Source organism: Carcharhinus amblyrhynchos, chromosome 5 (assembly GCF_965287045.1).
Source record: "Carcharhinus amblyrhynchos chromosome 5, sCarAmb.v2.hapA, whole genome shotgun sequence".
NCBI lineage: Eukaryota > Metazoa > Chordata > Chondrichthyes > Carcharhiniformes > Carcharhinidae > Carcharhinus > Carcharhinus amblyrhynchos.
The window spans coordinates 125,163,404-125,188,152 of record NC_137328.1 but is presented as its reverse complement, the minus strand read 5'-3'; the positions used below and the strand labels follow the sequence as shown (position 1 = coordinate 125,188,152).

Below are 24,749 nucleotides of genomic sequence, written 5' to 3'. Positions count from 1 at the left end.
TTCCACCTCTATCCTATCCATCCCATTCATCATCTTATACGTCTCAATGAGATCTCCCCTCATTCTTCTAAACTCTAACGAGTACAAGCCTAGTTTATTCAGCCTCTCCTCATAGCTCAACCCCCTCAACTCCGGTATCAGCCTAGTAAACCTCCTCTGCACTAGGATCATCCAGGCTCGAAACATTGGCTCTATTCTCTCTCCGCAGATGCTGTCAGTCCTGCTGAGACTTTCCAGCATTTTCTGCCTTTTGTTTCAGATTCCAGCATCTGCAGTATTTTGTCTTTGTCTAACTAAGGCAGTGTTGGTTTACTTTTATTTTGGGGTCTGGTTTGTAGAAGTATATCTGACCTTGTGTATAATTCTTCAACAGGCTTCCCTTGTTGCTGTGCATTTGCTGGAATTGGTTGCCATGGCCTTGGTGAGCCTGATGGTCCAGTATGAGGATGATTCAGTGGAAATACAATTTACAGATGGCTCCAGTCTCCAGCTCTCCCCTTGCGGATCAGAATTCTTGTTTGAGAAGGCCCCTGTGCTGTCCATGCACCCCTTACAGAGTTCCTGCCGAGTCCGTCAGCGTACACCGTTTGTCATCAGCACCTACAAGGTGGGAAAGCCCAACTTGCAGAGTGGACTGCTTGTACAAATGTTTTTGAGATGTTGTGACATAGGAAATGTGGCAGCCAGTTTTCACACAGCAAAGGCCCACAAACAGTATTAATGACTCAATAACCTGTTTTAGATTCTGGCTGAAGGATGGGACACTGAGGGGAAAATTCTGCATTTTGTCAAGTAATGTCTTGGGACCTTTGACTTCCACCTGAGAGAGCAGATGAGGCCTTCGTTTAACATCTCATGTGAAAGGTGGCGGCTCCCATCAGTACAGCACTCCCTCAGTACTGTACTTGACTGGCTGTCATCCTTCCATCTATGAAAAATGATGGAAATGCAGCAAATAAATGAATTTTTGATGGTTGTCAGTGCTTGGTGCTGATGACCAAAGCAGTCAATGCTTGAGAGATGTGTTCTGCTATAAGTGCCGAATGTGAAGCTACCGAGTGTTGATGACTTGCCAAGTCACTTGGGTGTCAGTCTGGATTTTGTATTCAACTTTCTGGAATGTCACTTCAATTTTCTTAGTGAGAGGATGAAGTGATGCCCACTGAATCTCAGCTAACATCCATTAACCTTCCTTCACACTGTTCCTCCAGAAGTCTACATAGCTGCCTCTGTGTTTATCCACTCCACATCTCTTTTTATTTGTGCTTTCACTGGCAGCAGTTTTGTTTAAAGTTTATTAGTGTCACAAGTAGGCTTACGTTAACATTGCAATGAAGTTACAGTGAAAATCCCCTAGTTACCACACTCCAGCACCTGTTCAGGTACACTGAGGGAGAACTTAGCATAGCCAATGCACCTAACCAGCACGTCTTTCGGGACTGTGGGAGGAAGCCGGAGGAAACCCACTGGCAGAACATGCAGACTCCACACAGACAGTGACAGACAATTTCAAATTAATAATGTTGCTTGTCTTCCAATTTAATAACTTTGCTAAGAAAGATTCAGTGATCAACAGCTAGACAAGGCCAGCAGCAGTCACATAAGAACATAAGAAATAGGAGCAGGAGTAGGCCATCTAGCCCTTCGAGCCTGCCCCGCCATTCAATAAGATCATGGCTGATCTGTCGTGGCTCAGTTCCACTTTCCTGCCCTCTCCCCATAGCCCTTAATCCCCTCTCTTATCAAAAACCCATCAACCCGCGTCTTAAAATATTTAGCGAGGTAGCCTCCACCACTTCAACGGGCAGAGAATTCCAGAGATTCACCACCCTTTGAGTGAAGAAGTTCCTCCTCAACTCCGTTCTAAACCGCCCCCCCCTTTATCTTGAGGCTGTGCCCCCTAGTCCTACTGTCTTTTTTGAGCGGGAAGAGTCTTTCCACCTCTATCCTATCCATCCCATTCATCATCTTATACATCTCAATGAGATCTCCCCATATTCTTCTAAACTCTAACGAGTACAAGCCTAGTTTATTCAGCCTCTCCTCATAGCTCAACCCCCTCAACTCTGGTATCAGCCTAGTAAACCTCCTCTGCACTCCCTCCAAGGCCAAAATATCTTTGCGCAGGTGCAGCGCCCAAAACTGCACACAGTACTCCAGCTGCGGCCTCACCAATGCCCTATACAGCTGCAGCAAGACCTCCCTACTTTTATATTCAATCCCCCTCGCTATGAAGGCCAGCATCCCATTTGCCTTCCTGACCACCTGCTGCACGTGCAAGCTGGGTTTTTGCGACTCATGCACAAGGACCCCGAGGTCCCTCTGCACTGTCGCCTGCTGCAGTTTTTCTCCACGTAAGTAATAGTCCTTCCTACCATTATTCCTACCAAAGTGGACCACCTCACACTTGCCAACATTAAATTCCGTTTGCCATTTCCTGGCCCATTCGCCCAGCCTACCTAGATCCTTCTGCAGACTCTCCACACCCTCCGCACAATTTGCCGTTCCCCCAACCTTGGTGTCATCAGCAAATTTCGACACCCTACACTCGGTTCCCTCCTCCAGATCATCTATATAAATGGTAAAAAGCTGAGGCCCCAGCACCGACCCCTGGGGCACTCCACTAGTCACCATCCGCCAATCCGAATAGCACCCGTTGACCCCCACTCTCTGCCTCCTATTTGACAACCAATCCTCTATCCACGCTAACACCCTACCCCCAACTCCATGTCCCTCGACCTTCTGCAATAACCTCTTGTGAGGTACTTTGTCAAACGCCTTCTGAAAATCCAGAAAGACCACATCCACCGGCTCTCCTCTATCCACCGCCCTAGACACATCCTCATAGAACTCCAGTAAATTTGTCAGAATGAAGTGTGGTAGTATCCAGATAGTACACCAAATGTTGAGTTAAATTATAAAACCCGCTACATTATTTTGAAGGAGAGCAGGAGAGTTCTCTCTAGTGTCTGTGATAATCTTTAGTCAATGTCACAGAAACAGATTATCTGATTATTATCATCTTGCTGTTTTGTGGGAGTTTGCTGTGTACACACTGATAGTTGTGTTTCCTATATTACTGCAGTGCCTATACTTCAGAAGAACTTGATTGGCTGTAAAGTGCTTTGGAGCACTGTTCATGAAAAGCACTATATAAATGCAAGTCTTTTTCTAAGCTGCCTAAGGGCGCTCCTTCTTCATTTCTCCACTTCACAATCTTGTTTTCTTCTTTGATTGCTCATAGGAGCCTCCTGTTTTCTAACATCATCATTCTCTTTCTCCTTCCAAAAGAGAAAATGCTGGAAAATCTCAGCCGGTCTGACAGCATCTGTAAGGTGAGAAAAGAACTGAGTCCAGATGACCTTTTGTCAAAGTTAAAAGGTAGAGAAGTGGGACATTTTTATACTGCAGGGTGAGGGAACGAAAGATGAGTCAGAGCCACAAAACCAAGGGGAAAGGCTCCTAATGGCAGCCCATCAAGAGAATAAAGGATGTGAATGGCTCATTCCCTAACCCTACTGTATAAATATCTCCTGCTTTCTATGCCTTTTTAGCTTTAACAATAGGTCATCTGGACTCAATGTCAGCTGGTTTCTCTCCTTACAGATGCTGCCAGACCTACTGAGATTTTCAGCATTTTTCTTTTGGATTCAGATTCCAGCATCTGCAGTAATTTGCTTTTCTCTTTCTCTTTGCTCTCCCTGTCTCTAATCTTCAGTCAGCTCCTTCAACAAGTTCTCATGCTTAAGGATGTGGCCAATCCAGCCTTGTTACCTTATATAATGAGTAACAAAAATTAAGACTGTGATTTGTAGAGTTTGTAAGAAAATATTTTGCAGGCTGTAGGAAAGAGTGTAGAGGAATGGATCGTTCTTTCAGAGTCGGCACAAGGATCATAGACCGAATAGAGACCTTTCAATGCTGTGATTCTAATGCAGAAACATGACCAATGTACTACCGAGTCCTGTTTCCATGTCTTGGGTAATTGTGTAAGGTGTACTGAAGTGTCTTGTTACGTGTGATCATTCTGTATTGTTTGAATTTCTCCTACAGGAGCAGTTACTGCAAGCTTTGGAGTTCAGAAACCGGTTTGCCTCTCGGCCCTATCTCGCTGCAGATCTGATTGCTGCAGACAAGCTATCGGTGAGTGCTAACTCACAGCATCCTTCATTAACATCACTATCCTTCCCACTCCTATCCAATTAGCTACTGCTTACAAACAGCCTCTAATCAGCATTCAGTAAGTTAATGATTGGATTCTGTTTTGCCCCATATCCTTGACTCCCCTATAGTTGAAAAATTTTGTGAAGAGTGACAGCATAGATGGACCAATGCAGTTAAGATTCAAATTAACCATGGTCTAATTGAATGAGATCTGATCTAGCTTAGGGGTGGATAGCTGATGTGGCTTGGGACAGAATGGCCTGCCTCTAGCAAGCTAACTGTAAGAGAGATGAATTAAAATGTACATTGTTAACCCTTTCACTCTGAGGCAGTCAGAATCAACTGTCTGAAGGATTTCCTCGTTGTGTGGCCTTTAGGGTGTGTGCTTCCCATACCTCTGTTAATGCTGCTTTTCACCCAGTACCAGTGATAGTGGCACAGCAGTGTTTCCTCGCTATTGTTACCTATGGGGAAGTGAATACCAGCTGTCTGCTCTCAAGGAGTAGGGAACTTGGCAAAGGAATGTGGAGCACATCAAGCTTGCAACTCGTATGGTATTCCCAACTACATTGCTGCCTTGGTTTCTTACCTAGAAAACAGATGTGAGGTTCAAGACCCAATCCAAAGACTTTATAGACCTGATGGAAGTTTATGACATTGAGGGGTATTGATAGGGTGAACAGTTGGAAGCTTTTTCCCAGGGCAGAAATGACAATTACAAGGGGGCACAAGTTCAAGGTAAGGGGGGAAAGGTTCAGTGGAGATGTGTGGGGGAGGTTTTTTACACAGAGGTTGGTAGAGGCCTGGAATGCACTGCGCAGTGAGGTGGTTTGATGCAGACACATCAAATAAGCCTTAAATGTTGCTGGATAGACACATGAACAGATGGGGAATAGAGGGATACAGGCGGTTGGTCCAGATAAGACAAGTGATCAGTGCAGGCTTGGAGGGCCGAAGGCCCTGTTCCTGTGCTGTGCTGTTCTGTTCTTTTGTTCTTTGAATCTGGGATGTGGCTCCCGGTGCAGTACTGAGAGGCCTGCACTGTCAGAGACGTTGTATTTCAGATTAGATGTTAAACTGGCCCAATCCACCCCCTCGGGTAGACATAAGAATCCTATAGCCACTGTTTTGAAGAAGATCTGTATCCCTGTGTCCATAGTAAAAAGTCTCACAACACCAGGTTAAAGTCCAACCAGTTTATTTGATAGTAAACCCACAGGTTTTCCGGAATGCTGTTCCTTCATCAGGTGTCCTGACCAATGTTTATCCCTCAACTCGTGCCCCAATATATAGATGATTTATTCATTATCACATTGTTGTTTGCGCTAACTTGTGTGCAAATTGACAGTCACATTTCCTACAAAATTACAGTGACGACACTTCATTGGTTTTAATGTACTGAGGTAAAAGCCAGTGCATAAATACAAACCTTTTTCTTGAAGAATTACCTAGTATGTCTGTTTAAATACGTGCCTCTTTTCCTTTACCCCTCTAGAACATGTCCCTTGATATCTCCGAAGTGAAATGGCCTGAAGCTGACACAGAAGGTGCAGTGAAGATTGCTGACAGTGGAAGGGTAACGGTCTCCTCTCTGGAAGGTCATGCCTTCCTCTACCTGGCTCCATCTGGACTGGAGTTCACAGTGGAGTTCCTGGCACGCGTCAGCCAGTCTGCTGCTAGCAAACACCTCGTTAAAATGAGCAGAGGGAAGGACAGTGGGCCCCAACAACCACTCTGCCACAACCTGAACAAGGTTAAACCTGTAGAACTCAGTACAGGCAAGAGCACCTTTGGAAGAAAAGTCCAGAATTGTCGGAGCAAATCAAATAGAGCTTCAAATCGCCTAACGATGGAACTGAGGGATGGAGGCTCAACTGAAATCCGCAGCAAATACATATACCAGTACACCTGGGTGGTCCAGCACCACACGGTGTCCTCGTGTCCACCAGAGTGGCAGCGTCCTCTGAAACTCGCTCTTCACAATAAGTGCAAGCAGGAGAAATCACAACTCGATGGGGCAGATGACCGCCTACGGAGTGCTGACCAACCTGTGGCACCAGGAGTTGCTGCAGTGCAAGGAACAACCAGTGCTGTTCCCAAAGTGCTGCCACTGAACTGCTCAGCCCCACACTTTCACAGGTAGAAATTAATCATTTCTAACACATTAAACCAAGTGTAACTATTGCTGGGGCATTTATTACACCCTGTCTGAAAAGTGATTCAGTGGAACAAAGACTATATTGTGACCATTGAAATGGGACACAGTGCATTGCATCCAGTGTTATGGGATACATCACGCCCAGTGTAGCGGCGCCTTGTGCATCATAGTGACTGTTCATATCTGCTCTGTTATTATACAACCAGATTATAATTTGATAAAAGCTTTATTAATTCAGTAAAATGTTTCTTGTATAATTTTTCTGGCTTTTTTCAGCATTTTTATACTCTCCCACTTGGTTATTTTGTACTGATGCAGCTTGTTGATCAGATGGGCCCTAGTTCACATAAGATGTTTAGTGCTAACTTTGGAGTTATCCACCACTGACTGTGATATCTGTATTCAGGTGGCGACACAGAGATGTGTTGGGTCAGGGGAAGCTGGACCTGGAGACCTGTCTGCAAGCACAGCAGGTGAAAATAGTCTGGTGCCAAGGTGTCCTGTACAGGTAAGCGCTTCTGGGTACTTTGACTCTCTGGAGCACTAACTTTATCTTATCTTTTAAATCTTGTTCTCACAACTTTGTTTCTGAAGCTTCAACATCTGTTTAACCAGAGCCCTCTACTTTATAAATGGTACAGCCTTTTTGCTGGCGTGGGGAATGCAGAAAGTGTGTCAAGCGTAGGGAAAGGGGAGGGGTGTTTTTTCTTTCAGGATGGGGATGAAATGGCTGTGGGGATGGTAAATTCTATTTCTGATGATGGGTTTACAGTTGAAGCATTAACCTCCTAGCTTCTATATCAAGTGCTGAAGGTTTAGATTCAGGAACGATAGAAATTGTAGCACTAAAGGAACCAACCATCACCTCCACAGTATGTACTCCAAATCCTACGCAGCAATATCTGGTCAATATCCAGGGTTGGGCTGATAAGTAGAAAGTAACATTCGTGTCACAAGTGCCAGACAATGACAACCTCCAATAAAAGATGATCTAACCATCATCCCTTGACATTCAATGGCATTACCAAAGCTGAATCCTCCACGATTAATATCCTGGGGGTTACCGTGGACCAGTAACTGAACTGGATGAGCCACATCAATATTATGGCCCCTCAGAGCAAGTCAAAGGCTAGGAATCCTGGAGCAAGTAACTTGCCTCCTGAGCGACTTGGAATGCCATCATTTGGAGACTCCCCTCCAAGCCATTCACCATCCTGACCTGGAAATGAATCGCCATTCTTCCACTGTCACTCGGTCAAACTCCTGGAACTCCATCCCTAACAGCACTGCTGCAACTCAAGACCGTGGTTAATCCCCACCTCAAGGACAATTAAAGATGGGCAATAAAGTCTGATCTAGCCAGTGACTCCCAGATTTAATGTCCAAATAATAAAAAAGGTCACTGATGAGACTTAATGATTTTTTTTTATTCATGGGACATGGGCGTTGCTGGCTGGCCAACATTTATTGCCTATCCCTACTTTACTGAGGGCAGTTGAGAGTCAACACATTGTGGCTCTGGAGTCACATGTAGGCCAAGCCAGGCAAGGATGGCAGATTTCCTTCCCTAAAGGACATTAGTGAACCAGATGGGTTTTTCTGACAATCGACAATGGTTTCATGGTCATCAGTAGATAATTAATTCCAGGGTTTTTTTATTAGATTCAAATTCCACCATCTGCCATGGTGGGATTCAAACCCGGATCCCCAGAACATTCGCTGAGGTTCTGGATTAAGGTGAAAACCTGACATTTGTGAGGAAGAGGCTACCGAGGATGTTAAAAATGTCTCTGGAACGTCTTAACACCAAAACAAAATTGACACACACCAAAGAGACTTTCTATTAATTCTACATATGTAGATAATATTTGGTAATGTAACGAAGTTTATTTTATTAGTGTCACAAGTAGGCTTACATTAACACTGTAATGAAGTTACTGTGAAAATCCCCTAGTGGACACATTCCGGTGCCTGTTAGGTTAAACTGAGGAAGAATTTATCAGACTGTGGGAGGAAACCGGAGCACCTGGAGGAAACCCACACAGACACGGAGAGAGTGTGCAGATTCCACACACAGTGACCTGACGCTGGAATTGAACCCAGGTCTCTGGTGCTGTGAGGCAGCAGTGCTAACCAATGTGCCACTGTGCTTCCCATTAATGGATAAATCATTAATGTTTAAAAGTTTATTGTACTTCTAAATTAAAGGGGGAGGGATGTTATGTATTGCAAAGCAATGCGTCTGTGTAATTAGTCACATGGCGTGCTGTGACTTCGCCAGAGGCATTCGTGGGTTTTTATCACTTCCATTTTAGACTTCAATCTGGTAACAGCTCTTAAATAAATCTCCATTGAGTTGGTTCAAAACCCACAATGTGGCACCTTATTGTCTTTGTCTTGTCAGTACTACCCCAGTCAAAATCTTTAATATAGGGAGGAGGGGGCGGTCACTGAACCAGAGTTCATCCAGAGACTCGGGGTAATGCTCCAGTGACCTGGGTTCAAATCCCCCCCATGGCAAGTGGTGAAATTTGAATTCAGTAAAAATCTGGAATTAAGAATCTACTGATGATCGTGAAATCAAGGTTGATTGTCATTAAAAACCCACCTGGTTCACTAATGTCCTTTACCTGGTCTAGCTTATATATGACTCCAGATCCATAGCAATGTAGTTGACTCTTAATGGCTGCAGAAATGGGCAATAATTGTTGGCGTAGCCGGTGACGCCCACATCTCATGAATGAATGAAAAAAATGTATAACAGGAAGCCTTGCTCTACTGCATCTTCCTTCAATCAAAACTTGCTGATATAACTGTTCTTAGTCTCTTTGAAGAACAGGCTTTATTAAATATCATTTTTCTATTCTACAGTTAATGCTTTCTTCTGCCAATGTTCATTACCATGCTCCTTGAGGTGGACTTTGATTACTCATGGCTGATATCATAGCTGTCAGTTATTTCCTTCGATGCACATTTTTCATATTAGATGCCAAGCTAAGCTTCCCTTTTAATGATACTTCAAAGCCATCCTGTTTATCTTGGAAAGCCTGTTTCTCCAAGATAAAACTGTAATCCCTAAACTCTACGATAGCTGCTATAAGTGTGTACTAACTTTCCTGACAATCACAGAACCATAGAAATGATACATTTGGCCCATCTTGTCCATGCCAACCCAAAGACATCCAGGTGGCCTCTCTAATCCCATCTTCCTGCACAAGGACTGTAGCCCTTCAACTTACAGCACTTCAGGTGCTGTTCCAGATACTTCTTAAATGAGTTTAGGATCTCTGCCTTTACCTTCCCTCAAAACTGAGAGCCCATGAGAGATCAAAGCCATGTATGTATGCTTCCTGTTACTAGTATTGTGCTTTTTTATTCTTGAGCCCAGATTGCTCCTATTAAATGGGTGTGGTGGGGGAAGTGAGGGATGCCGGATAAAGGTTGGTCATTCACATTACAAACTTGTGTGTGATTCCTGCTTTGCACCCAAGCTAACCTAGTAATTTGGGCAACAAGGGCAGTTCTCCGTTCCAGTCCTTGTTTTGCTCATTATCCTTGAGGGTTTGTACATTCCAGGTTCTGAAATTGAGTTGAACTTTGATTTGCTGACTGCAAGTAGATGAGCCCTCTAGATGTGGTTTTCCAGGTTGCAGACTGAACAGACTATTTTTCAAGCTTTTTTTTCTAGCCCTTTTCCCATGCAGAGTGAACAGTGTAGAGCTTGAAGAGGGCTGTTCAGTTGTAAAGAAAGTTGCCGCAACATTCTCCTGTCCCAATTCCGAGAGCGAGACAACTGAATCAAGCTCCACCGCCTATGTGCTGGTCAAAGCTAGGGACTTCCACATCTCATGGTCCTTTCCTGACATTTCTGGCCAATCACTGCAGGCTTGTCTGTGTAGGAAGTGTACAGTTTCCTCTAGATAGAGGCCTGATGTGGGACATCTTTTAGGCTGGGTATGCCATTGCACATCAGACACGAGGTCCTTGTCAGAGGATAAGTCCAGTTCCGGTGGCAAGGGAGTTTCGATGGCTGGGTATCTGCCTACTACTGCAGACTTCATCCACCATCGTAGTCGTTGATATTATGCGAGTGTTAAAGAAAAATTATTTATTGTCACAAGTAGGCTAACATTAACAGTGCAATGAAGTTACTGTGAAAATCCCCAAGTCACCATACTCCGGCGCCTGTTCGGCTACACTGAGGGAGAATTTAGCATGGCCAATACACCTAACCAGCATGTCTTTCAGACTGTGCGAGGAAATTGGAGCACCAAGAGGAAACCCACGCAGACATGGGGAGAACATGCAAACTCCACACAGACAGTGACCCGAGCTGGGAATCAAACCTGGGCTCCTGGCACTGTGAGGCAGCAGTGCTAACCACTGTGCCACCATGCCTTCCATCTGATCTGCCATCAAGGACATGTTTTGGATTGCGCTGTGTCTGGTTCCTCCTCTCTGAACTTACTGCTGGGAGTTTAAGCCTCCCAGTGGCATCGCGTTTGGGATCAGTGGAATATTCAAGCCTCTCCAACACAGTAAGGTGGTAATGCAAGGAAAGGTCAACATTTATACTCAAACATCACTGTAGATTACAAACTCAATACGGATATTGTAAATCTGGGATAAAAACAGAGAATACTGGAAATACTCAGCAGGTCAGGCAGTATCTTGTGGAGAGAGAAACAGGATTAATATTTCAGGTCAAGGTAAGCTTTCTTCTCTCCACAGATGCTGCTGAGCATTATTATGGATTATCTGGTCATGTGTGGGAGACCACACTGTGCAAAATGCCTGTTAAAATTCCAGATTGCAACAGTGTTTCTGCTGCAACAGCACTTTATTGACTTTGGTGTGCTTTGGATCATGAAGGGTGCTATATCAATGAAAGTATTTTAAAAGGTTCTCCATGGAACCCATCAACACTGGTTAAATGCTGCAACAGCCACTGTCCGAACATGAAGGGTGAATATTCCCACCTGTGGTGATGGCAGTGTAAATGGGGGAGAGAGACAGGGACATGGAGTCATGGAGTGTTTCCTGTTGCCAGTGGGAAAACATGCCAAATTTTCTGGCCCTGACCTAATGAATTATGCAACTCATGGCGGGGTAGGCATTATGGCACACTCTTGAAGAAAAAATGTAGATCTCCTGAAAATGAGGAAGGATCCCTGGGAGCACTCTGAGGCTGGAAGCTGGGAGAGTAGGTGGATCTCCATGAACATTCTGAGGCTGGGAGATCGATCCCCTCCATGACACTGAATCTGGAAGCTCCAGCTGCAGACAATTCCCTGCCCTACTTCTGTGGTGTTCGATTCCCTGCTTAGGTCACTGTCTGTGTGGAGTTTGTACATTCCCCCCGTGTCTGCGTGGGTTTCTTCTGGGTGCTCCGGTATCCTCCCACAGTCAAAGATGTGCTAGTTAGGGTGCATTGACCCGAATAGGTGCTGGAGTGTGGCGACTAGGGGCATTTCACAGTAACTTCATTACAGAGTTAATGTGAACCTTACTTGTGACTAATAAATAAACTTTACTTTAAAATACAGCTTTCACGCAGTTAGTATGACCCAGTTGTTGCAGTGTAAACACATCTCTATCAATGTTTAATTTACCTGTACTGTGATGGTACGTGATGAATGTTTTCTTCTTCAGTACAAAACTTATCAATTTTATATGAATTGAAGAATCCTATCCTTGACTATACATTCTGTAGCTGGGTGGACGGGTAGCTCTGTGCCAGCTCTATTCTCATTCAGTCACCAGGTGGTGCACAAGGGCAGCCTATCGCTACCTCAAAGCAGGTCAGGAACGAGAGGAGAGGGAATCACAAACATACCACATAAGAGCAGAAATGGGTCATTCAGCCTCTTGAGCCTGCTCCACCATCCAATAAGATCATGGCTGATCACAACTATATCTTTTCTGTCAATCTTTCTCTCTCTCAAACACCCCTCACCACCCTCTGATTTAAAAAAAGCTATGATGTGGAGTTGCTGGCATTGGACTGGAGTGGGCACAGTAAGAAGTCTCTCAACACCAGGTTAAAGTCCAACAGGTTATTTTGAATCATGAGCTTTCGGAGCGCTGCCCCTTCATTGGATGTGACTCAACAAATTCCATCCCACCATCAGACTCACCATGGACAACTCTCTGGAATCGGTTGCATTCTTAGACATACGAATCTCCTTCAAGGATGATCACCTCAGCACATTGCACCGCAAGCCCACGCAACACTCCACTTTTCCAATTTCGACCCTAAACACGTTAAAGAAGCCATCCCCTATGGACAACCTCTCCATATACATAGGATCTACTCAGATGAGGAGGATCGCAACTGACACCTATAAACGTTGAAAGACACCCTCACAAGAACAGGATATGGCGCTTGACTCATCGATCAACAGTTCCAACGCACCACAGCAAAAGACCGCACTGACCTCCTCAGAAGAAAAACACGGGGCACAGTGTCCAGTACTTCCCGGAGTGGAGAATCTACGGCATTTTCTCCAGAGCCTTCAACATGTCATTGATGAAGACGAACATCTCACCAAGGCCATTTCCCACACCCCCCACTTCTTGCCTTCAAACAACCGCACAATCTCAAACAGACCATTGTCCACAGCAAACTATCCAGCCTTCAGAAGAACAGTGACCATGAGACCACACAACCCTGCCACAGGAACATCTGCAAGACGTGCTGGATTATTGACACGGATGCCATCATCTCACGTAAGAACACCATCCACCAGATACACGGTACATACTCTTGCAACTTGGCCAATGTTGTCTACCTGATACACATGATGTGGAGATGCTGGCGTTGGACTATTAAATAAACTTGTTGGACTTTAACCTGGTGTTGTGAGACTTCTTACCTGATATGCTGCAGGGAAGGATGTCCTGAGGCATGGTACAAAGAAGAAGAACAAAACAGCCCGGGAAACAGGCCCTTCGGCCCAATGAGCCCGTGCTGCCATTTTAACATTACGAGTCCCCCCTCCACCCATGACTGTTGTCAATGGTTATGGCATTGACGGAAGACTAATTTAGGGACAATTTGTTACACCAGTCAGCCTAATAGCACATCTTTGGGGTGTGGGAGGAAACCGGAGCACCCGGAGAAAACCCACGCAAGCATGGGGAGAATGCGCAAACTCCTGCAGACACTGGCCCAAATCCATGTATCTGCACAGCAAACAGTGATAGTCACTGAGCTGTCATGTTGCCCAGTATCTGGTCCAGTTTAAGCATACACTAACCACGTGAAGCACTAGGCTATTCTCGAACATTCAAGAGCAGCCCTTGTACGACCCATCGCGTGTATGCCCCTTGTTGGAAAACAAGGCGGACCGAAGCACCTGTAGATTAAAAGAGAAAAACATCAGTATCATCCACATCCTTATACACACATTCAAGGGAATCCCCAAGTGAAACAAGTGAGCCAGAAAATATGTTGGAAGGTCCCTGGAATCAGTTGATTCCCAGGGACATCCCAAGGCTCCTGAACCTTATTTAGAACAGTCTCCTATATCCCTCCATCTCCATCCCGCTCATGTGCCTGTCTAAGTAACTCTTAAACAACTCCAGCGTGCCTGCCTTCACCACCGTGCTTGGCAGAGCATTCCATACCCTCACTACCCTCTGTGTGAAAAACCTCCCTCTAAGATCTGAATTATACCTCGCCCCCCTCACCCTAAGCCCATAGCCCCTCGTAATGTGCGTTTCCAACCTAGGAAAAAGCTTACCACTGTTGACTCTATCTATACCCTTCATAATCTTATATACCTCTATTAGATCCCCCTTCAGTCGCCGTCTTTCAAGGGAAAACAGCCTCAATTTGCTCAATCTTTCCTCATAACCCAGTCCTTCCATACCAGGCAACATCCTGGTAAACCTCCTCTGCACTCTCTCCAGAGTCTCCACGTCCTTCCGGTAGTAAGGCGACCAGAACTGGATGCAGTACTCCAAATGCGGCCTAACCAACGTTCTGTACAACTGCAACATTAGACTCCAGCTCTTATACTCTATACCCCTTCCTATAAAGGCTAACATACCATAAGCTTTCTTCACAACCTTCTCCACTTGTACTGCCACCTTCAAAGACTTGTGCACTTGCACCCCCAGGTCCCTCTTTATAGGTTCTACCCTTTATCATATAACTCCCCCTCTACATTATTTCTGCCAAAATGCATCACCTCACATTTATCAGGATTAAATTCCATTTGCCATTTATCTGCCCAATATACCAGCCTACCTATATCCCGTTGTATTGCTAGACACTGCTCCTCACTGTCCGCCAATCTAGCCATCTTGGTGTCATCTACAAATTTGCTGATCACACCACTTACTCCCTCTTCCAAGTCATTTATGTATATTACAAATAGAAGAGGTCCCAGTACTGAGCCCTGCGGCACACCACTAATGGCAGACCTCCAGCTAGAAAAGGACCCCTCCACTACTATTCTCTGTCTCCTCTTACCAAGCCAGTTATCAATCCATCTAGGTACCTGGCCTTGTATCGCATGAGCCTTAACCTTTTCAACCAACCTACCACAAGGAACTTTGTCAAACGCCTTACTGAAATCCATATAGACAACATCAATGGCTTGTCCTTCGTTGACCGTTTTTGTCACCTCTTCAAAAAAATTCTACCAGATTCGTGAGGCAAGACTTTTCCTTTAACAAAGCCATGCTGTGTATCCCTAATTAGATCGCAACGCTCTAAATACACATACATCCTATCCCTAAGAATCCTCTCCATCAACTTGTCTACCACTGACGTCAAACTCACCAGCCTATTGTTACCAGGGTTATCCCTCCTACCCTTTTTAAACAACGGTACCACATTCGCTATCCTGTCCTCTGGGACCTCACCTGTGTCCAAAGAGGACACAAAGATTTGCGTCAGAGGCCCAGCAATTTCATCTCTCGCCTCCCTAAGCAGCCTAGGATAAATGCCATCAGGCCCCGGAGATTTATCAGTTTTAATGCTACCTAAAAGCCCTAACACTTCCTCCCTCGTAATGGATAATTCCTTCAACTGGTCTACAGCTCCCTCCAAGACCATACCAGACATCAAGCCCCTCTCCTTCGTGAATACCGAAGCAAAGTATTCATTCAGGATCTCCCTCATTCCCTCGGACTCTAAGCACAGTTTCCCTCCTCTGTCCCTGAGAGGACCGATTTTTTTTTTCCTCTAACCACCCTTTTGTTCCTGACATAGGAGTAAAATGCCTTTGGGTTTTCCTTAATTCTGTCTGCCAAAGCCATTTCATGCTCCATTTTGACCTTCTAACTCCCCGTTTGAGCTCCCTCCTACTCTCTCTGTATTCCTGCAATGTTCTCTCCGTTCCCAGTTGCTTAGACCTAACGTACATTGGGGAGACCATGCAGACGCTACGACAATGGACGAACGAACACCACTCGACAGTCACCAGGCAGGAGTGTTCTCTCCCTGTCAGGAAACACTTCAGTCATGGGCATTCAGCCTCTGATCTTCGGGTAAGCGTTCTCCAAGGCAGCCTTCATGACACGTGACAACGCAGAATCGCTGAGTAGAAACTGATAGCCACGTTCCTCACACATGACGGCCTCAACCGGGATCTTGGTTCATGTCACACTATCTGTAATCCCCATGACTTGCCTAGGCTTGCAAAAAGATAGATGGTGGTTGTAGAGGGTTGTTTTTCAACTGGGGGACTGTGACCAGCGGTGTGCCTTAGGGATCATGCTGGGTCCACTGTTATTTGTTGTTTACATGAATGATTTGGATGAGAATATAGGAGGCATGGTTAGTAAGTTTGCAAATGACACCAAGATTGGTGGCATAGTGGACAGTGAAGAAGGTTATCTCAGATTGCAACGGGATCTTGATCAGTTGGGCCAATGGGCTGACAAATGGCAGATGGAGTTTAATTTAGATAAATGCGAGGTGATGCATTTTGTTAGATTGAACCAGAGCAGGACTTACTCAGTTAATGGTAGGGCGTTGGGGAGAGTTACAGAACAAAGAGACCTAGGGTACATGTTCACAGCTCCTTGAAAGTAAAATCACAGGTGGACAGAGTGGTGAAGAAGGCGTTAGGCACGCTTGGTTTCATTGGTCAGAACATTGAAAACGGGAGTTGGAGACGTCTTGTTGAAGTTGTACAAGACATTGGTACGGCTACACTTGGAATACTGTGTACAGTTCTGGTCACCCTATTGTAGAAAGGACATTGTTAAACTAGAAAGAGTGCAGATATACTAGGATGCTACCGCGACTTGATGGTTTGAGTTATAAGGAGAGGCTGGATAGACTGGGACTTTTTTCTTTGGAGCGTAGGAGGCTGAGGCGTGATCATATAGAGGCCTATAAAATAATTAAGGCCACAGATCAGCTAGATAGTCAATACTTTTTCCCAAAAGTAGGGGAGTCTAAAATTAGCGGGCAAAGCTTTAAGGTGAGAGGGGAGGGATACAAAAGGCTCCAGAGGGGAAATTTTTTCACACAGGGTGGTGAGTGTCTGGAACAAGCTGCCAGAGGTAGTAGTAGAGGCAGGTTCAATTTTGTCTTTTAAGAAGTATTTAGACAGTTACATGGGTATGATGGGTATAGAGAGATATGGGCCAAATGTGGGCAATTGGGATTAGCTTAGAGGTTTTAAAAAAAAAGGGTGGCATGGACAAGTTGGGCCAAAGGGCCTGTTTCCGTGCTGTAAACCTTTATGGCTCTTTGACTCTAAGTGTTGTTGGAGCTGCACCATCCAGGCAAGCGGGGAGTGTTCCATCACACTACTGACTTGTACATTGTACGTTGTGAATGGAATCGGCTGCCGTCAGTAGTGGTGGAGGCGAACTCGCTGGGGTCTTTTAAAAGACTTCTGGATGAGTATATGGGGTTTAATGGGATTGGGGGTTATAGATAGGTCTATAGATTGGTAGGTGTTGATGTGATCGGCGCAACTCGTGGGCCGAAGGGCCTGTTTGTGCTGTAGTGTTCTATGTTCTATGACAGGCTTTGGGGCGTCAGGAGGTGAGTTACTCACAACAGGATTCCCAATCTCTAACCTGTGCAACTTGGAGAAAACATTGTCCTTGACAATTGTAAGAAGTCCGAATGAGTGCTGGGGTAGGGAGTGTTGGTTGAGGAGTGAAATGTGAGGCTTGTTTAGATACTGATGGGTCTGGCATGTTTAGTTTTTGAGAGTGCTTAGTTGTTTAATTTTTTCTTGTTTCTTCTTAGGGTAATCCCTAATCCTGTGAACTCTGTGGAAGTTTACCCAGGAGATGGTTCTGTTCTCAAACCCTATCATGCTAGCAGCAACTACTTCACTCATTATCTGATGGATCAGAGTGACGGGCAGGTAACTGTTTAAAAAACACTTCAGTTGTGCTTTAAGCATGGATGCTGAGCAGTGTAAATGCAAAATCTGGTTTGGTACTGGGTCATACATGTCACAAAGCCCTCAGATCTGATTCACGGACTGTGCTGAGTTAGCAGATTCAGGAACAGTCCAGGGAGATTTGACATCAGTCAGGAATCAGAGATCTGATGGTTTAACTGTGCCTTCTGTTGGAAAGTCTGCTGGAATGCATTTTGCATAAGGAATTGATGTGTTCCAGCGCAGTGAACCACCAAACCCCCACCCTCCACCTTTCCACCTCCATCTCTCCTTCCCCCGACGCCACTTTACATATGGAAAATTATATTGGAGAATGGTGGAGCCACATCCCAACATGTAGTGCCATAGTGGGTGAAAAAGGTGTGGAAGGATATCTTGAGTTTGGGTCAGAGGCTGAATGCCTGAACAGTATTGAGAATTTAAATAAAGGAAGGTAAATTAGATAATCAGCAGAGACTGAGTCTCAATTGCCCTGTGTTCCACACTGCTCTAACAGCACCTGATGTGTTTGAGTGTTCTTAATGTATTATTATCACTCTGGCAAAACAATTGATTGCTCATCCACATTGCTGTAAGTCCATCTTACACATCCGCCCAGTTATACTGTTGCATACATGTTTAGCTATATATTCACATACCTCGTTCCCCCCCAACATGCCTTTCTTCCCCCTTATTGTCCATTTTGGCCCAACGCACAAACCCTCTGAACTATCTTGATATCCATGCATGTATATGACTGAACACTGGTATAAAGAAACCAAGGGCAGCACAGTGGTTAGCAATGCTGCTTCACAGCACCAGGAACCTGGGTTCGATTCCAGTTTCAGGTAACCCTGTGGAGTTTGCACGTTCTCCCGGTGTCTGCACATTCTCCCCGTTTTGCATGGTGTTCCTCCGGGTGCTCCGGTTTCCTCCCACTGTCCAAAGATGTGCGGGTTTGGTAGATTGGCCATGCTAAATTGCCTGTTAGTGTCCCAAGATGTGTAGCTTAGGTGGATTAAGTTAGGGAAATATGTGGCATTATGGGGGATAGGGTGGGGGAGAAGGTCTAGGTAAAATACTCTGCCAGAGATGGGCCAAATGGCCTCTTCTGCACAGTAGTGATTCTATGGTGATTCATTGTTTCCTTTGATATATTTGTTTAAATTTAGAGAGAAGAGAGAATGTACATGGTGCACAGCCTGCCTCCTGACACACCCAATGCCAAATACTCCATTTGTTCCATGGTCACACAGGCAGTCAGGTACTTTACACCAAATACTTTCAATCAGTGCCAGTACTTGCTGGTTTTGTTATCAGTAAATGGTTAGCTTGAAATTATTATTGAGAAATGCAGCGGTTTGTGATTATAGAGAATACTCTGTTTGAGTAGGAAGGCACTCCCAATAAAGTTAGAAATTTCCCTATGAAATGTCAGTATGGCTCAGCAGGTAGCACTCAAATCTTTGAGTACATGATCCAGTTGGGCAGTACCGAGAGAATGCTGCACTGTCAGAGGTGTCATCCTTTAGATGAGATGTTGATCTAAGATTATCTGTCCCCTCAGGTGGATACAAAAGATTCCCTAACATTATTCAAAGAATTGAGAAGAGTTATCTTTGATGGCATAGACAGTGTGTATTCCTCCACTAGCATCACTAAGGACCTTGAAGTCACTCACCTTAATTATAAGGTGTCATCCAAACTGTAACTTTTGGTATTTTTTTGATTATAGTGTACAGCCTGGCTGGAGTTAGTAAAGATTTTTCATTCTGCAAAGAGGGCCTGTTCTTCCTCAGCCATGATCACACTAAGATTACTGGAATTCATTACCCTGTATATGGTTGCGTTTCATTATTTGTCCTTGGCTACGTGTGTAACCTTCTGAGTTGATATTTTGCAGAATCCTGCAGTGCTGTAACCAGTTAAAGCTATCGCTGAAAGTGCCCGATGTGTGCTGTTGGAAAACGGTGAGAGTCTTTACTGCTGGGCATAAAGTGGGCACAAGCTGCAGCCTGTTGGTCTTCAGGTCCCTTTCCTTTTAAGGGGAGGCTGTTTCGGAATGGTGGGCCATTCCCAATGAAGCTGTGAATAATGGGCTTGAATGGTGGTGAATCCTGTACTGGAGCCTCTAGCACGTATCTCATGACCCTGAATACTTATGGCCTGCTGTGACTTCTGAGGTACTAATTGTATGTTTGGCCTTATGGGTACTGCTCAGTTATTCTGGGGGCAAGTTGAATTACTACTAATTGTAAATTCATGTATTTAACCATAATTGTAAACTTCAGACTGACTAGTAGGCCTATATAGACATTGTTTTGCATCTGTAACAAGCACGCTGATGTTTGACGTTAGATGTCTGAAGTTGGATGGACAGATTTAAGGAAATACTTTCAATGGATGATGCCTCCTCAGTCCTTCTATCGGTTTTGGAATCTTAGTTTGATATCCTTCAACTACTGCTTGTTAACTTCCTAATCTCCCCCATTTTTATTCCTCTCCCATTATTCCCCTTCCCTGAGGTACAGTTCTTCAGGTGCCTGTTGCTAAGTTATCATAGACAATGGAAAATTATATCGAATATATAGCAGACTTACAGCCATTCGGCCCAACCAACCTGTGTGGGTGTTTATCCTCCTCCCAAGACTCTATCCATCGCAGCTCCCTCATCCAAGCCTTTCAGGGTATCTTTCTGTTCTCCTTTTGCTCATGTACTTGCCTCATTTTCTTTTGAACGTACCTAAGCAATTTACTTCATTTCCTGGGATAGCAAGTTTCATATTCTAGCCAATACTTAGCAAATAAATTTCTCTTTATTTCCCACTTGGATTTATTCATAACAATCTCACCTTTATGGTTTAGGGATCTCCCACAGGCGGAAACACATTTTCTCCACGTCTATCATTCATATTTTAAGATCGCTCTCCCGCCAAAATCAGGTCACCTCTATGTCTTCTCAGGAAGAAATTGTTCAATTTTTCTTGAAGGTTGGAATTTCTGGTAAGGCCCAGAGAGGATGTCTCTGAGTAGATAAATTAAGATGAGCATAGCCTGTTTTATTCTTATTTAAAAAACAATAGTTGAAGATTGAATCAGCAATGAATTGTTTAATAACAATTCCTATTCATGAGGAATATATTTATGGTTTGATTATGGATGCAGTAGGCTTCAGGAAGAATCGAGGATTCCTCAGTGAGCCATCTGTTCTGTGTCTATTCTGTTCTCTGTAAAGGAACTGTCCCAGCCAGGAACTCCCAGCCAGCTTCCAGTTCTTCTGGATGAGCAGGTGGTACGGAACGTTGGAAGATTTTCAGCATTTTCTGATGGGCAGGTCCACATCAATTTCTGTGATGGCGTGAGACTGAACACATCCTGGGACTTTGGATCTCAACACAGGGAAGAGGCGAGGACCTCATTACAGGTCAGTTGGTCAGGATGTGCAGCATGTAGAATTCCTCGACACAGCCGTACAACGTCTGTGGTCCATAGAATCATAGAATCCTACAGTGCAGAACGAGGCCATTCGGTCCATTGAGTCTGCACTGATCACAATCCCACCCAGGCTCCATCCCCATATCCCCATGCATTTACCCTAGCTATACGCCCTGACATAAGGGACAATTTAGCATAGCCAATCCACCTAACGTGTGCATCTTTGGAGTGTGAGAGGAAACCAGAGCACCTGGAGGAAACCCTCGCAGACAAAGGGAGAATGTGCAGAGTCCGCACACAGTGACCCAAGCTGGGAATTGAACCCAGGTCCCTGGTGCTGTGAGGCAGCAGTGCTAACCATTGTGCCGCCCACAATTGTGAATTGTGAATTTGGGTGGGGAGAGAAAAGAACAATGTTGTCCTCTAACCTTGTGTGACACTTTGTGTTATTTATAAATATGTATGCAGTATGTTTTATAATTATAGGCATCTGGATTTAAGAATCAACAGTCAATAGTGAGAAAAGACCATTTGGCCCATTGAGCTCACACTTCTAGTTTTTATTTATTAATTCATGTGCCATGGGCATTGCTGGCTGGCCAGCATTTATTGATAGTAGTCATGATGTGGGTATGCTGGCATTGGACTGGCGTAAACACAGTAAAAAGTCTGACAACACCAGGTTTTAGTCCAACCGATTTATTTGATAATAGACTCACAAGTTTTCGGGTTAGTCCCTTCGTCAGCTGACGAAGGGACTAACCCGAAAACTTGTGAGTCTATTATCAAATAAATCGATTGGACTAAAACCTGGTGTTATCAGACTTTTTACAGCATTTATTGCCCATCCCTCGTTGCCCTTGTTCAGAGGGCAGTTGAGAATCAACCACATTGCTGGGCTCTGAAGTTATATGTGACCAGACCAGGTAAGGATGGCAAATTTCCTTACCTAAAGGGCATTAGTGAACCAGGTGGGTTTTTTTGACAATCAGCAATGGTTTCATGGTCATCAGAAGATTTTTAATTCCAGATATTTTTTATTGAATTCAAATTCCACCATTTGCCATGGCGGGATTCAAAGCCGGGTACTGAGAACATTAGCTGAATTTTTGGATTAATAGTCTAGCAGTAATACCACTAGGCATGTACCTGCACAGGCGCCAGAGTGTGGTGATTAGGGAATTTTCACAGTAACTTAATTGCAGTGTTAATGTAAGCTTACTTGTGACACTAATAAATAAACTAAAACTAAACCTAAAACGTATCCTCCTCCCCTGATGCTCTAATTTCCTTTATTTTTCATAGAACATAGAACACTACAGCACAAACAGGCCCTTCGGCCCACGAGTTGCGCCGATCACATCAACACCTACCAACCTACAGACCTATCTATAACCCTCAATCTCATTAAACCCCATATACTCATCCAGAAGTCTTTTAAAAGACCCCAGCGAGTTTGCCTCCACCACCACTGACGGCAGCCGATTCCATTCACTCACCACCCTCTGAGTGAAAAACTTACCCCTAACATCACTTCTGAACTTCCCTCCTTGCACCTTAAATCTGTGTCCTCTCGTAGCAACCATTTCAACCCAGGGAAATAGCCTCTGAGAGTCCACCCTATCTATTCCTCTCAACATTTTGTAAACTTCTATCAGGTCAACCTTCGTCTCTTCAGGGAAAAGAGTCCCAGCTCCCTCAACCTAACTTCATAAGGCATGCCTCCCAGTCCAGGCAACATCCTTGTAAATCTCCTCTGTACCCTCTCAATAGCTTCTACATCTTTCCTATAGTGAGGCGACCAGAACTGCGCACAATACTCTAAATGAGGCCTGACAAGGGTCTTATAAAGTTGCAGCATTACCTCCCGACTCCTAAACTCAAACCCTCGATTAATGAAGGCCAGTACACCATACGCCTTCTTGACCACCTCCTCCACCTGCGAGGCCGATTTAAGAGTCCTGTCGACCTGGACCCCTAGATCCTTCTGCTCTTCAACACTACACAGACTTCTGCCCTTGATAGTGTACTTGTTCATCCCGTTGGTTCTGCCAAAATGGACGACTACACATTTATCCGCGTTGAAGTCCATCTGCCACTTCTCCGCCCAGTCCTGCATCCTATCTATGTCCTGCTGCAACTTTTGCCATCCTTCCAGACCATCCACAACACCACCGACCTTAGTGTCATCAGCGAACTTACTTACCCATCCCTCCACTTCCTCATCCAGGTCATTTATGAAAATGACAAACAACAAGGGTCCCAGAACAGATCCTTGAGGCACTCTGCTGGTGACTGACCTCCATTCAGAAAAAGCCCCATCCACAACCCCTCTCTGCCTTCTGCAGGCAAGCCAATTCTGGATCCACAAGGCCAAAGGCCCTTGGATCCCATGCCCTCTCACCTTCTCAAGAAGTCTTGCATGGGGGGACCTTATCAAACGCCTTGCTGAAGTCCATGTACACTACGTCCACGGCACTTCCTTCGTCAATGTGTTCAGTCACATTATCGAAGAACTCAACTAGGCTTGTAAGGCACGACCTGCCCTTGACAAATCCATGCTGACTATTCCTGATCATGTCAAACCTCTCCAAATGTTCGTAAATCTTGTCCCTCAGAAGCCTCTCCATCAGCTTACCAACTACTGAGGTCAGACTCACCGGTCGGTAATTTCCCGGGCTATCTCTGTTCCCTTTCTTGAAAATAGGAACTACATCCGCAATCCTCCAATCCTCCGGAACCTCTCCCGTCTCCATTGACGACGCAAAGATCATCGCCAGGGGCTCTGCAATCTCTTCCCTTGCCTCCCACAGTATCCTGGGGTACATCCCATCTGGTCCAGGCAACTTATCTACCTTGATAGAATTCAAAAATTCCAACACATCCTCCTCCTTAATATTCACGTACTCAATCTTTTCCATCTGCTGCAAATCCTTAACAAAATCTCCCAGATCAGCTTCCACTGTGAATACTGAGGCGAAGTACTCGTTAAGCACCTCTGCCATTTCTTCTGGTTCCACACAAACCTTTCCCCCCTCACCTTTTATAGGTCCTATCCCTTCTCTTCTTATCCTTTTACCTTTCACATATTTATAGAAGGCCTTGGGATTCTCCTTAATCTTATCCGCCAAGGTCTTCTCATGACCCCTTCTGGCTCTCCTAATTTCCCTTTTAAGTTCCTTCCTACAGTCCTTATACTCAAGATCTTTAACCTCTCCTAATTCCCTGAACCTCTTATACACCTTCCCTTTCCTCCTGACTAGGTTCAACACAGCCTTTGTGCACCACGGTTCCCGCGACCTACCAAAACCCCCTTGTCTCATCGGAACGTTGTCATTCAGAGCTCCAGACACACATTCCTTGAATATCTGCCACCTTCCTTCGGTACTTTTCCCTAAGAACGCCTCCTTCCAGTTTATTTGTCCAAGTACCTTCCTGACTTCTTCGTATCTCCCCTTACCCCAGACAAACACCTTCCTAGCCTGCCTGATCCTATCTCGTTCCAATGCAATTGTGAAGGAGATAGAATTATGGTCACCATTTCCAAGATGCTCTCCTACTGAAAGATCCATCACCTGCCCTGGTTCATTCGCCAGTACCAGGTCAAGTACAGCCTCTCCCCTCGTAGG

At 44.9% G+C, this 24,749-nt stretch overlaps 1 protein-coding gene across 1 annotated transcript in view; it reads left to right on the top strand.

Moving 5' to 3' along the window:
- The first annotated feature begins 412 nt into the window (after window positions 1-412).
- c5h5orf34 (chromosome 5 C5orf34 homolog) overlaps window positions 413-24,749 on the top strand; it is a 41,469-nt gene continuing 17,132 nt past the window's right edge. Inside the window, exons 1-8 of the mRNA XM_080189772.1 lie at window positions 413-607; window positions 4,054-4,143; window positions 5,660-6,303; window positions 6,729-6,830; window positions 17,547-17,667; window positions 18,858-18,949; window positions 19,589-19,655; window positions 20,921-21,109. Of these exons, the coding sequence (XP_080045898.1) occupies window positions 413-607; window positions 4,054-4,143; window positions 5,660-6,303; window positions 6,729-6,830; window positions 17,547-17,667; window positions 18,858-18,949; window positions 19,589-19,655; window positions 20,921-21,109 (1,500 nt within the window). The remainder of the gene's footprint in view (window positions 608-4,053; window positions 4,144-5,659; window positions 6,304-6,728; window positions 6,831-17,546; window positions 17,668-18,857; window positions 18,950-19,588; window positions 19,656-20,920; window positions 21,110-24,749) is intronic.